Source organism: Mastigoproctus giganteus, chromosome 12, assembly GCF_048544385.1.
Source record: "Mastigoproctus giganteus isolate SK-2022 chromosome 12, ASM4854438v1, whole genome shotgun sequence".
Classification (NCBI taxonomy): Eukaryota; Metazoa; Arthropoda; class Arachnida; order Uropygi; family Thelyphonidae; genus Mastigoproctus; species Mastigoproctus giganteus.
Genome location: NC_143586.1, coordinates 1,132,398 through 1,147,128, shown reverse-complemented (window position 1 = coordinate 1,147,128; position 14,731 = coordinate 1,132,398). Strand labels below are relative to the sequence as shown.

At 36.0% G+C, this 14,731-nt stretch overlaps 1 protein-coding gene across 1 annotated transcript in view; it reads left to right on the top strand.

Annotated features, from left to right (window-relative positions):
- LOC150076628 (uncharacterized) overlaps positions 1-14,731 on the top strand; it is a 1,101,557-nt gene that overhangs the window by 833,494 nt on the left and 253,332 nt on the right. Inside the window, exons 30-32 of the mRNA XM_090386980.1 lie at positions 758-925; positions 10,230-10,523; positions 10,629-10,841. Of these exons, the coding sequence (XP_090243106.1) occupies positions 758-925; positions 10,230-10,523; positions 10,629-10,841 (675 nt within the window). The remainder of the gene's footprint in view (positions 1-757; positions 926-10,229; positions 10,524-10,628; positions 10,842-14,731) is intronic.

Sequence of the window (14,731 nt, the reverse complement as noted above, 5' to 3'; positions counted from 1 at the left end):
TGGACAAAAAATAAAAGGCTACCTATCTGATTGACATAGCAGCACCCAACCCTGGCAATCTGCAGAAAACCCATGGGGAAAAAAATCAGGAAGTACAAGAACCTAAGACGGGAGGTCAAAGAGATGTGGCATATGCAACAAGTAACAACTACCCCGATCATCATATCAACCACAGGTATGGTGCCAAAGACCCTACATAACAGCTTAGCAGCAATAGGTCTCCCAGCGAAGACCTACAAGGAACTCCAGAAATTTGCAATCCCGAACACCTGTAGGATAGTCAGAGAGTTCCTCAACCAACAGTAACACCAGACGTAACAACAACAACCCTGTGTACTTGGTAGCAATACCTCTCACAAGGCGGAACCCCCAATCAGGGGAAAAATAATATAAGAGAGCAACAATAATAATAATAAACAAATAGTTTAAATGAAATAATCACTCTTAAACCATATGAAATAGTGCTGGAACTCCAACATATCCTACCTACCTAAGGAAAACCCTTCTCTTTTCTTTTTTTCATTTGAAGATTTTCCCACTGATAAAATACTTATGAGTGTTTATGCAAGTGCTACCAAGTTAAGCATATTGCATTACATTATAGGGATAATTCGATAAGCCCAGCTTTTACTAGTATTTAAAAAAAGCATTTTTGATACTACAAAAAGCCGTATCAGAAATGTTTTATTTAAATGCTACTGCTTGTTTTAGTATAAGAAATTTCTATAACTGATACCAGTAAATTTTTGCATTATAGTTGCAGGAATTTAAAAGGAAAGCTGAAAGTGAGAAAGATCTTGTAGTTGTTTTGGAGGATCAGCGTAAAAAGCAGGGAAAAGAAGCTGAGTCATTGCAGCATCGCTTGGAAGAAACACAGGCAATGAAGGATAAATTGGAAAAATCAAAGCGAAGGTTGCAATCAGAAGTTAGTATAATGGTTGCAATAGAAATTTAAAATAAATGGAAGTCAATGTTTAAAACTGTGCATATTTTATTTATAACTTATTAGTTCATTTTTGTGCTATATATATTAGAGTGACCAGACATCCTGTTTTTGATTGAGGCGGTCTGTTGTCCCAGCAAAGATTAAATAGGATATCAAATAGTCTCATGTTTTCCCACAAAGCCATTTTTGTTGGGTTACATAAAAACTTTATGTTACATATACACATTTCATAAGTGACACTTTTTTTAAAAATTTCTTTAGATATTGATCACATTGACTGCACAACAGGAAGCAGTTGTTGATACTGCTCAGACTTAAAATACTTATAATCTCTTATATCTATAACAGTTGGTTTTACAAGTAAGGAATATTATATGAATAATGTTTCAGATAAAAAAAAATATTTAAAAAATCAGTCATTATAAAATAATGTTTACTGATTCAGCATCTCTTTCTAGAAGACACAGTTTGTAATAGACAATAGCAGTTAAAAGCATAAAGTCAAAATATAGTCATATGTCATATACAAGCACACTATAAATTTCTAAGGTAACTGTATGGGCGTTCTTGTGTTTGTGATTAGCATGTGCATTACACAGTCTCATGTGGTCCATATTTTATTTTTTTTTAAATCTGGTCACCCTAGTATATAAACACACATGTATTTTTACTCTATATATGTACATTATGTCACCAAAAGTATTTTAGCATTAAAAAGAAAAATAATACTGGTTTCCATGTCAGATTTTAGTTGGTAAGAACCTCCTTTGGTCTGTGATATTTAAAATATTTTTATTTGTGGAAATTTTCCACCAGTTTATGACCTGTGCTGAAAAAAACTGTTTTTCTGGGGGCAAAACAGTTTTTGCATGTATAATGTTCCTTCTCCTAGTTAGGAATCATGTCTCATATTACCCATTTCTCCTCTGTTCCTTTTATGTGTGACTACTTTTTGAATTTTCTCTACTGAAGAAAAGTAAATAAAAATACTAATTACAAGTATTTAGTATACTAATTATAATTATTATATTATATTATATTATTATAAATAATACTAATTATAAGTATTATAAAACTAACTACTACTACTAAAAAAAAAAAAAACAGCACAGTACCATACATAAAAGGAGTAGGGAAGAAAACTATGAGATTTTCCAACAGATATGAACTTTATGGTGTTTAAACCAATAAACAATTTTTTTATTTTTATTTATTGGTTTTCCCACCACCCTCCTGACTAGGAGAAGGCATGTTACTTATAGAAACACATGTGGATGCAGGAAAATTAGATTTGAGAGATGGAGAGGTTATTTGAAATGAAAATTGTGAACCATTGTTAACATGTAGAAAAAGAAAATACTATTAAATTGAAGGTAGCAGAACACACCTATGTTTGAATGTTCCCACGCTTGTAAAGTAAAAAATTTCAAAATAATCATGGGGGCTTATCAAAAGAAAAATGAAAGATGCTTATGTATATAAGAAAATTTAAAGACAGGTGATAAATGGACATGTGAAGGAGGGATATAGATGAATTATGAATGTATTCGTTTAGCAACAGAATAAAAATTAATAAAAAAAATCAAATCATTTTTTAACAAATTTATTTTATATTATATTATATTATAATAAACACATTATATTATATTTATATTATATTATATAAATATAATATAAATTTATCTTACTTTAAGCATGTTTAAATTACGTGAATTTAAAATAACATGCAGCAACCATATTTAAAGGAAGTGCTACAAGAGGGGGAAGTACATACCCAAACAGATATTCAACCTTGATGAAACAGGTTTATAATAGGGAAAAAATGCCTGATCGCACCTATATATCCATTGATGAAAAGACTGCACCTAGCTTTAAGGCAGCAAAAGATCGGCTAACACTTCTGTTTGGTGCTAATATGAAGGGTCATAAATTAAAACCTGTCAATTTATCACTATTAAAACCCTATCAGAACCATCATACCCTTAAAGGTTATGACAGGTTGTACATGTCAACTGGTACTCAAATGCTGAAGGGTGGATGACTGTTGTTATTTTCAGAAGTTATCTTGGATCTCAGTTAAGAACAGAATTGGAAGTGTAATTGGAAGCAAGGCAGAAGGAATTCCGTTCAGCATCGCACTTATTCTTGATAATGCCACAAGCCATTCACCCAATATCAAGATTTTTTTTTTTTTTTCTTCTGGCAAATACAACCTCAGCAACTTGTAATTAAATCTTTTAAGGCTCAGTATTTAAAGCGCATTTTGGCTGATCTAATTGACAAGACCGACCACGAACACCGGCCACCCTATGAGTGTGCAGCAATATTGGTGAGCCTTCAATATAAAAGATACTTTAAAATTCATTGGTGCTGCATGGCGTGAAGTTCACACAACTGTATTCAAAGTTCATGCATAAGTTATGTCCAGATCTTAGCAACTCCTTCAAAGGCCCTGATACCGATGAAGATTATGCACAAACTAAAGACAAATGCGTGAAACTCACTAAAAGGATAAGGTTCACTGAAGTAGAGGCATCTGATGTTGAAGATTTAATTAATTCGCATCATCAAGAATTGTCAAACAAAGATCTGTTTGCATGGAGCAGCATTGCATTCAAGAGGAGGAGGCAGCAGCAAGCTAAAGCCCAGAAGTTAAGGAAGAACAAAGCCTGACAGTGAAAGGAATATCAAAAGCATTAAATCTTATAGATGAAGGCCTAAATCTGTTAGCTGATGAAGACCCTAATTTTGATTGAAGCTCTGCAGTGCAACGTAAAGTTACTCTAGAACTTGGTTGCTACTATGAATTGTTGCACTAGAAGAGGCAACATGCAAAGCAACTAACCCTGGATTCCTTTTTCAAGCACTCAAGTGAATCTTCCACCTTCCAGGTTAGCGTAACACCCCTCACCCCACCTATATATCGCCGACCGGGCTAGTCGGGTGGGTAAAGTGCCTGCCTGGCAACACAAAAGTCATGGGTTCGAATCCTGCCTCAGGCTTGGATCACAGTACTGCAAAAACCTTGGGAGGTGCATTATGGCCACAGAAGCCGATGCGACAATAACTAAATTAAAAAAAAAAAAAAACCTATATGGTCAAAATCTGAGGGAATGGAATCTGACCATGATGATCCCTCTCATCAGTCTGCCTAAGGCCACCCTCCACTCCAGTCTCTCTCTCTCTCAATTGTTTTTTGTGTTGATCTATATTTGTTGGTTATAGTAAACTTATTTTTTCTTACTGTACAAAAAGAATAAATAAATAAATCAATAGAGATAAATGAATCTCTTTTGTTGCTCATCATTTTCTTTTGAGTACCCAGTCTTCCAACCAAAGAAAACGAATGGTATGTACCGGTAGGGGTAACTTAGCTAGATGTGAGAGTTACTCTTATAGGCCTATTATCATATTTTTTTGGTGATTATTTACATTACGCATGAATTTCAATTGTGTGAGACATTCTGAAACATAACCCTCTCATAAAAGAAGTCACTGTATTATAAATTTATACTTATAAATGGTAAGTGATTAAAATTATTTAGGGATTAAAATCTATGTATATAATTATAAGAGAATCTTTAGAGGGTAAGGTGAGGTTACTAGATTCCTCTGATTGACTAATTTGGGGTCAGTAGCTTTCTTTTGACATTGCCTCTTTTCTCTTTCTTTCATGATCATTCTAATCATCAAGAGGAATAATAGTAGTAGTAGTAGTGGCATGTGATGCAAGAAAGCAAATGTATGAGCTTATGCAGCATCAGCCAAAAAAAAAAAAAAAAAAATCCGCACCATTCCCTCCAAATGCCTGTCCAGTTCCTCCTTAAATTTATTTAACCTATCAACTTCCACAACGACAGATGGAAGTTTGTTCCAGCAATTAACCACCCGCTGGCTAAAGGCAAATTTCCGCACATCTATTCTACATCTGTCTTTTCTTAATTTGAATTTATGCCCCCTTTGGTTCGTAATCTGAACAAGTGGAAGGATCCCATCAGAATTCAGCGTGCTCAACCCATTCAAGGGCTTATATACCTCAATCAGATCACCGCGCAGGTGCCTAGTTCTCCAGCCACTGCAATTTGCAGAACTTAAGCCTCTCTTGGTAAGAGAGATCCCTTCATTCCCCTCACCAATCTTGTTGCCCTTCTCTGTACACGCTCAAGTAAATCTACATCCTTCCTAAAATGAGGCCTCCAGACCTGTACGCAGTACTCAAGGCCATTGCCTTATACAGAGGGATAATCACCTCCTTTTCCCTGCTAGCAAAATTCCTATATATCATTGACAAAACCCCATGACCTGCCCTGGCAGCCTGTCTGCATTGCTCAGAAAACTTCATATCTGCCTGCACAATTACTCCCAGGTCTTTTTCATTTTCTACCACCTTAAGTGTAGTACCACACAGTTGGTACGTTTCTCTGGGGTTACTTCTACCCATATGCAGTACTTTGCATTTGTCAAGGTTAAACTTCAGTTGCCACTTCTTAGCCCATCTGCCCAAATTATCTAGATCCTGTTGCAGTAGCACACTGCCATTACTGTCATTAACAACCCTGCCAACCTTTGTATCATCTGAAACTTCGACATTAAGCCTGATATACCTTCATCAATATCATTGATAAATATACAAAACAACAGTGGACCTAACACCGAACCCTGTGGGACTCCACTAATAACATTAGTCCAAGAAGAGCAGCACCCATTGATTACCACCTTCTGTCTTCTCGCACTTAACCATCCTTTTATCCATTGTAGCAACTTACCCTTAATACCATTCTGCTCCAATTTGTACAATAGTCTTCCATGCGCAACAGTGTCAAAAGCTTTCCTGATCAAAGGACTTGGAGAAGCTCTGGAATGTGATGCTATTAATAACCATTACACTGTTAATATACCAGTACACCATGATAGATAACAGTGTGATACTGGTAATTATCATGGTGTAATGGTATACTAACTGGTAGTTATCTCTTAATGGAAATAACCCATGAAGGAAATTTTTTTTTTTTTTGATTTGGTAGTTGTTGGTGCATCGGCTTCTGTGGCCATATTGCACCTCCCAAGGTTTTGCAGTACTTTGATCCAAGCCCGAGGCGGGAATCGAACCCGTGACCTTTCGGTTGCCGGGCAGGTACTTTACCCACTCGGCTAGCCCGGTCGTATTATGAAGGAAATGACTCTTTTAAAGTCATGATTAGAACCAACTTTGTTTCTACAAGTTGCCTTGGTATTGCACTGCATAAAATGGCTTTTCTGTGAGGGTAGTTTGCAATTGGTTTAAAAGATGAAATACCACCATTACATATCTTAGAGACTGCCTACTCTCTGATTCCCCATCAAATAGCAGGTAGTATCTAGTATCAGCTCCCAGATGAAACTGGGAGAATTAAGCAAAAGACCAAATTCCATTAATTATTTTATAATTCCAAAGTTCTAACTTTGCATGCTGCATGGCAGCTTCATCATCATCATCATCAGCCATTTTCAATCCACTGCAGGATGAAGGCCTCTCCAGCAACTTTCCAGTTCCTTCTGTTTTGAGCACTGGCCATCCATTTACTACTCAAAAACTCATGAATTTTATCTATCCATCTCCGCCTTTGTCTTCCAGGTTTTCTTCTAGCTCCTCTTGGGTACCATTCTGTTATTTTCTTAGTCCATCTGTCATCATGTCTTCGAGCTATGTGTCCTGCCCAGGACCATTTTAGTTCTTTAGTTTTGATAAGAATGTCCTTTACTTGAGTTTGCTGCCTAATCCATGTGTTTCTCTTCTTATCTAACAGTCTGATTCCCAATATAATTCGTTCCATTCTTCGCTGTGTAGTTCTTAGCTTCTCTTCCATTCTTTTGGTGAGTGCCCAAATTTCACTTCCATAAGTCATGGTGGGGAGTATACATTGATTCATTATTTTACGTTTCAGACAAACTGGGATATTGCTCTTCAGTATGTGACTATATTTCCTGAATGCTATCCATCCAAAATTTATTCTTCTCTTGACTTCCAGCCATTTATCATTATTACAGCTAATAACTTGTCCCAGATAAGTATATGACTCCACCTTTTCAATTACTGCTCCTTCAATCATTATTTCCCTTTCCGTGGCATACTTGTTCATCATTACTTTTGTTTTAGCCATATTCATCTTTAGTCCAAAATCCTTACTAACTGTGCATAACTGATTAAGATTTTCCTCTAATTCTTTGGGATCGTGGCTTATGACCACAATGTCATCTGCAAATCGTAAATGGTTTAGGTACTCTCCGTTCACATTGACTCCTTTCTGCGACCAGTCTAATCTTCTGAAAGCTTCCTCAAGGGCAGCAGTAAACAGCTTCGGAGATATTGTGTCTCCTTGTCGAACTCCTTTCTCGATTTTAAATTTGCTACTGTCTTTGTCTAGTCTAATAAAGGATGTAGCACTCTCATATATTTTCTTCAAAATCATAATATATGGAGTATCTATGCCTTGTCTTTCCAGTGCCCGAAACATTGCCTTATGCTGTATGGAGTCAAATGCCTTTTCATAATCCACAAATGCCAGGCATAATGGTGTTTTATATTCATTTGCTTTCTCCATTAGCTGTGATATTACGTGAAGGTGATCCATAGTTGAGAATCCTGTCCTAAAGCCAGCTTGCTCTTTCAGTTGATTCTCATCAATGTTGTTGTTATTTGGTTTTTAGGAGCATTAGCAACTAAGGCCATATTGCTCCGGGATATGCGGTGGTCATTCCCTGAATGACCTTTCCGCATCCTCCGTATTTGGTGGTGACGGGCTCGAACCCCGGTCTAATCAAGAAGCGTGTGCTACGCACTGCTGCTCCTTCCCACCTGGCTACGGAGGCGCCTGATTCTCATCAAGTATTCTTTCTAATCTGTTAGTAATGACCCTTGTGAACAACTTGTAGATATGGGATAATAAGCTAATTGGTCTATAATTTCCAATTTCTGATTTATCTCCTTTCTTATGCAGCAAAACTATGATTGCATTATTCCACTGCTTAGGCATCACACCTTTTCTAATGCACTTTGTGAAGAGCCTTGCCAGTTTTTGTGTTATGTCTCTTCCTCCCAATTTTAACAACTCTACAGTAACTTCATCTTCCCCCGGGGCTTTCCGATTCTTCATTTTCTTCAATGCATGTTCTACCTCATCAGGAAGAATATCGGGTATGTCATATGTGTTGCTACTTTGCAATCCATCTTCCCCACTGCTGGTATCATTCCCTCGCTCCTTGTATAATTCTCTATAGTAGTCTTCTGCTATTTGAATTATACCTTCTCTGCTGTTTATAAGTACACCATCGCTATTCTTCAGTTTCAGTATCATTTGTCTTTCTGTATTACTGCTCATGGCTGCTGATTTAAATCCTTTGTTTTCCCTTAATGCTTGTTCTACTTTTCTTGTGTTAAATCTTCTTAGGTCCTCTCTGAGTCTCTTTCTAATGGCTTTGCATAACTCAGAATACTCAATTTTTTCCTTGTCAGTGTTTATCTTGCTCTTCATTTTTCGTCTTCGATTCATCATAACAAGTGTTTCTTGACTAATTTTTTCTTCTTTGGATTTCTGTTTCCCTATAGGTTTCTTGGGCTTTATCACTTTCAGAAAGTTGTAATATTCCTCGTCGATATCTTGGTCCTGAGCAGTCTGCAGAAGCTCAAACTTGTTCTTAAGTTCCAGTACATACTGCCTTTTCTCCTCCTCTGTTATTTCAAAGACCTTTGTATTATTTACTCGAGTCAGTTTTTTCCTTTCCTTTCCTACATCTATATCAAGTGTACATCTTACCATTCTGTGATCACTTCCAACGTTTACCTTATTCAGGACGGTAACATCATTCACAATATATCTTCTGTTAGTGAGGATGAAGTCGATTTCATTAGTTGTTAATCCATTTGGACTCTTCCATGTCCACTTTCTGTTCACCCTTTTCTTGAAAAAAGTGTTCATTACTGACAGTCCTTGAGATTCTGCAAATTCCACAAGTCTTTCACCTCTTTTATTTCTTTCACCAATTCCAAAATTTCCTATAGTTCCTCTTTCTGCGCTGTTTTGCCTTTTTCCAACCTTAGCATTGAAGTCCCCCATAATAATAGTGTAGTGGGTTTTCTGCTCATCTAGAAGACTCTCAATTTCAGTGTACATTTCTTCAACCTCTTCATCATCATGGCTCGATGTTGGTGCATAAATCATTATAATCTTTAGCGTGTACCTCTTAGAAATCTTGAGTATTAGTCTTGACACCCTTGGTGATGTACTTTTGAATTCCAAAATGTTGTTTTTAAAATCTTTATGGACCAGAAACCCAACTCCACCTTCACTCCTTTCACTGTTTCCATTGGTGTACAGCAGATTTCCACTTGATAAACTTATAAGTGATTCATTTCTTCTTCTTGTTTCAGCCAAACCGATGATATTCCAATTCACATTTTCTAATTCCTTTTCCAGCTCTAATATCCTGTCTTCACCGATGAGTGATCGTACGTTATAACAGGCCAAGTTCAATTTCCGTGCATGGCAGCCTGATCGTACCCAGAGATTCTTAGCACCCTCTGGTTCCACTCTGATCCTCTCGCTGCCGTAAGAGGGAGAGTGAAAGCTGCTGGGGACTGAGGGCCATTTGTATTGTTGTGCTCTCATTGCTGGAGGGTTTGGTCTTTTCCTCTTCACGCTGACCAGGCGTCTTGAAGAGAACCACTCTACACGTTCGTTGCCACCTAAGTGACGTAACAGGGCTTACCATCGAGAAGGTGTGCATGAGTGGATTTTAGGGAGGCAGGCCAACCGGACTTCTCCTAAATCTTCTATAATAGAGAGATATTGGATCCATCAGTGTTTTAGGCTGAGTGTCTGATAACACACAGGATACCTGTTCCCCTCTAAGCCCCCCCCCCTAATAATGAAAAATAATGAAATTCTAAGACAATTCATGGAAAATTCTTTAATTTTTTTTTTTTTCTATGAGCATTAACACCATTACATTTATTAAATAGTTTAACATTGCAGGCCAAGAAAAAGCAGAGCATGAGGAAATACTTGCACTTCTCATAACTCAAGATTTTCTTTTATAGCCTTTTTATTTGCCTTATTTTATAAGAATGGATATGTATGAATGTTATTAGGTTATCATATAATGTGAAAATTATACCAAAGAACTGAATTTTATCTCATTCTTCATCCCATGGGTTTCAGAGATCACAATTTTTAACTTATGTATTTGTTGATTTTTGTTAAACAAATTTTTGTATCTAACTCTTATATATATTTTTTAAAAATAGGTGGATGACTTAAATCTGGAATTAGGAAGCCTAAGGGCAAAGGTGTCTGAACTGGAGAAAAAGCAGCGCAAGTTTGATCAAATGCTTGCTGAAGAGAAGAGCAAGTCAGATAAGCATGCACAACAGCGAGACAATGCTGAACGGGAAGTTCGTGAAAAGGAAACAAAGATTTTATCCTTGACTCATGACTTAGAAGAGAAGCAAGAGTATATAGAAGAACTGGATAGAGCAAAAAAGCAACTTGAAGTGGAACTAGATGAGTTAGTTAACAACCAGGGTGCTGCAGACAAAAATGTAAGCATATTCTTGTTTGCCTCATCTATTACTTCATAATTATATCTCTTTTAAAATGAGTATCTTTTTTATTCTTCATAAAATGCATTTTATATGTATATTTAGGTACATGAACTTGAAAAAGCCAAAAGAAACCTAGAAGCTGAGCTGGTTGATGCTAAAGCCAATATAGAGGTATTGGAAGATGAACTACAGATGAATGAAGATGTTCGTTTAAGGTTAGAAGTTACAAACCAAGCCCTTAAAAATCAACTGGAAAAGGAATTACAGATTAAAGATGATCAAAATGAAGAAAAGAGACGAGCACTTATCAAGCAAGTAAGTTTATCTAAATAGTGGTATTTGTAGAAAATAAATTTTTTCATGAAGTGAATTTTTTTTTTACAGTCAGTATTTTAAAATGAAATCAATATTATGGTCTTGTGATTAAATTAAAAGCAAAGTTGATTTATTTGCTGAAAAAGAAGAATTTCCAAAGCATATTCTGTAGATGTCATTATTTATGGGTTTGGTTGGGACCAGGATTATTGTGTTTCTCAAAATGAGAGCTGGTACACAGATGCTTTCTTCATAATTTAACAAATACTTTGCTTTTTAAACAAGGAAAATGATTTGACAAATACTTTGCTTTTTAAACAAGGAAGATGAAAAGTTGGTTCTGTGAGTTTGAAGTTGGACAGTAAATGGATGTTGGCTGGTGCCGGAACGTGTTTGGACTGTTCTGAAAGAGAGAGCGGAATTATAGAAACCAATCAGAATAACAGGGCCCATAGAAATATTTGTAGAAAAGGCATACAGCAGAAACAGTATGTCTATGAGACAGTGAGTGGAGAGACTCTGTTAGAGAGGAGTCATTAATTAACCTAACTGCCATCTTCTGAATGGAATTTAGAAGCCTGAGAGAGGTTTTGGGGACACTGCCCCAGATGTGGGAACAATATTCATGGTAGGACAGATTTGCAATTTGTACAGAGTGAACGCCTGTTTGGAAGAAAAGTAACGCAGAAAGCAAAAGAGAAAACCAAGTTTTTTGGATGCAGAGGAAGGAATATTTGTAATGTGTATTTTTTTTATTAACTGTAGAGTAAAGCATGCAAAAAATCATAAGAACAGTGGGCACATGGTACCTTTGTTTAACCTTTAGTCAGTTTTTTTTTTTTTTTTTGGAAAATAAGGCAAGAACGAACAGAGAGGTGAAGTGGAAGTGGTTATTTTTTATTTATTTATTTATTATTATTTTTTTTTGGCTGATGCTGCATAAGCTTGCTTTCTTACATCAAATGCCTCTACTAATGCTAATGCTAATGGTAATGTGCTTATGCCAAGAAAGATTAGAAGTCTCGGTAATCCCCAAAAGAGATATATCATTTTGCCTAGAAATCGGAGTGTCACCAAAGATAAGCATAGGAGCAGAAGAATCCTTTTTGCAAGACAAAAGACAAGACTGAGTTTTAGAAGGATTGAAATCAACTAAGTTGTCTTTGCCCCACTGGAGAATTACCTTTAGATCGGCATTTAAGGAATTGGTAGCAGATATTCGAGAAGATGAAGCTGATTGAGCAGGGCAAGGGTTCTCAAAATGGAAAGTGGAATGCAACGTGCTATCATCGGCAAAACTACGGATAGGATTTTCAGTCAATGGAAGAAGGTCATTAATATACAAGAATAAAAGAGTGGGGAAAGAACTAAACCTTGGGGACATCAGCATTAGTGGAGAAGTTAGAAGACAGAGAGCCATCTACCATCACCCTCAGTGAGTGATCAGAGAGAAAACTGGATAACCAATTACAAAAAACAGTTGGCAAACCATAAGATAGGTTTAGATAATGATGCTTGTTTAGAAAACCTTTATGCCAAACATGATCGAAAGCCTTTGAGATGTATAGAGCAACTGCTTGTGCTGACTGTCTCTTCATTTCAGGATCATAATGGTGGATCTAGGTTTCATCACCTGTGACTATGCATGAAAGTAAAACCTCTCCTTCACTCTCATAGTGCTGGAGAAGTTCTGTACAGATGACTTTCCAGGCTTCTTTGTGCTCATGTGTCAGCATTTTCGGGACCCACCAGGTGCAAACCATGTTGTAGCCTAGTTCCTTTATGAAGGTTATCACAGCAGGTTTTCCTATACCTAATGTGGCACCTCCATAGCCATGTGCAGGAGCAGCAGTGCATAGCACACACTTCTTGATTAAACCGGGGTTCGAGCCCGTGATCACCAAATACGGAGGATGTGGAAAGGTCAGAGAATGACCACCGCATATCCCCGGAGCAATATGGCCTTAGTTGCTAATGCTCCTAAAAACAAAATAAAAAACAACAACAAACAACATATACCATTTGCATGTTGTGATGCGGCAGTCCTCTTTAATTAGTGGCTCTTGTCTATTGTCACTGACTTTACTGGCCAGCTGCCTTGGGGCTTCTCAACAGTGTCATTTTCTCCAATCGCCACATTTGAAAGCAAAAAATTAGGAGGCACTACTTTTGTACCGGTCCTCGTACAATTACGTTATTCAATAAAGTACTATTACTTGTTCTATTATATTTAGCAAATTTTAGTATCAAAAATATTTTTGATATCCTTATTGAATAGTACTATTATTCATTATACTTTTGAATAAAGCTAAATAAACTAAATTTAAAAAAATCCACATGGTTTTAGAGTGGTAATTTAAAAAGAAAAATGTCATAGAAATCACCACGTAATATCATTTTATAATTATGGTGAGGAGCACTTACATAAGCACTAGAGGTGGGATTAAGACAATCCCAGCATATACTTTTTAAAAGAGAAATGAATCACTAAACTATAATAAGAGTCTATAAAAAAGGAATTTCTATATGATACACCATAAAAGTTTATCAAAGGTACAGGAGTGCTGATAAGTGAACAGCATCGTGTGCAAAAATAAATCTAGGTAACCAGATCAAATTAACCCTTATGTTTAACTGTATTAGATGCAAGAAAAGTAGTTTCTAGAAGATTAGTGTTGGTAGAGATATCCTTCTTTCCATAGTTTAAGTGTGAGAAAGGAGGAGATAGAAGTTGTGAAGTTAATAAAGGCAACTGAATCTTTGAAACAATTTAAGCAATGAGAAGGATATGGCAATTAGTTTCCAGTTGGAATTTTGTCCAGGAAGACAAAACATGTCTCTAATTTAGTGATTTTTAATCTATTTTCTGAACCTGAACAACAAATGCACATTTTAACCAACTTGAGGAAATATCAGAAGATGGATAGACTGTGAGTGAACCAAAAATGCTAATGCAACTGCAAAAAAACAAAAGGTAAAGCGTAATTTACCTTTTGTAAATTAAGTAAACACAAAATTGGAAAGAAAATATGCATGCATGCAGTAAGAAAAATTTTTATTTTATCAATATTCTCAGGTTAGGCAAAGTTTTTTTTATTAACTGTGGAGTAAAGCATGCAAAAAATCATAAGAACAGTGGGCACATGGTACCTTTGTTTAACCTTTAGTCAGTTTTTTTTTTTTTTTGGAAAATAAGGCAAAAATTTAAAAATGTTTAAATTTTTAATTTAAAACTTTATTCCTAATTCTGACATTGTATGTAATACAATGTCAGAATTAGGAATTGCATAGATTCGGGTGTTGGCATTCGAGGTGAGCGGACGCGCTTCGTCAGGGCTCCTCAGTTAAGTGGATTAGATTACTGTTGATTAATGCTTTTAATTATTTGATTTATTTAGATATTGTTGATTATTTTGTTATAGGTTTTCCTGTAACAGTTTGATTTTTATAATATTATAGATATAATTTTTTAAAGTTAATTTTCATTGATATTTAGTTAATTTTATAATGGTAGTTACGAGATCTACCTTAAACACATCACAGGGTATCGTGACTCACACGGAAATAGCCAATGGCGATTTATGGGTGAATCTTGATTTAATCTGTTGCGGTATACCTGTGGAATGTTTTCAAAGGTCAACCTGGTGACTAATCATAGCTCACCTGGGGATTCTTTTCTTTGTGATCGATGTAAGGAGTGCACCGATCTTAAATTACAATTTCGTGCACTGATGGAACAATTTGAGTCACTGAAAAAACAGGTGCCTGCTCTCGAGAATAATTATTATTATTATTATTATTATTATTAGCCATATGGTGCAAGGAAGCCTGAGGCTTATGCTGCACTAGCCAAAAAAAAAAAAAAAAAAAAAAATTTTTTTTCTAAATTA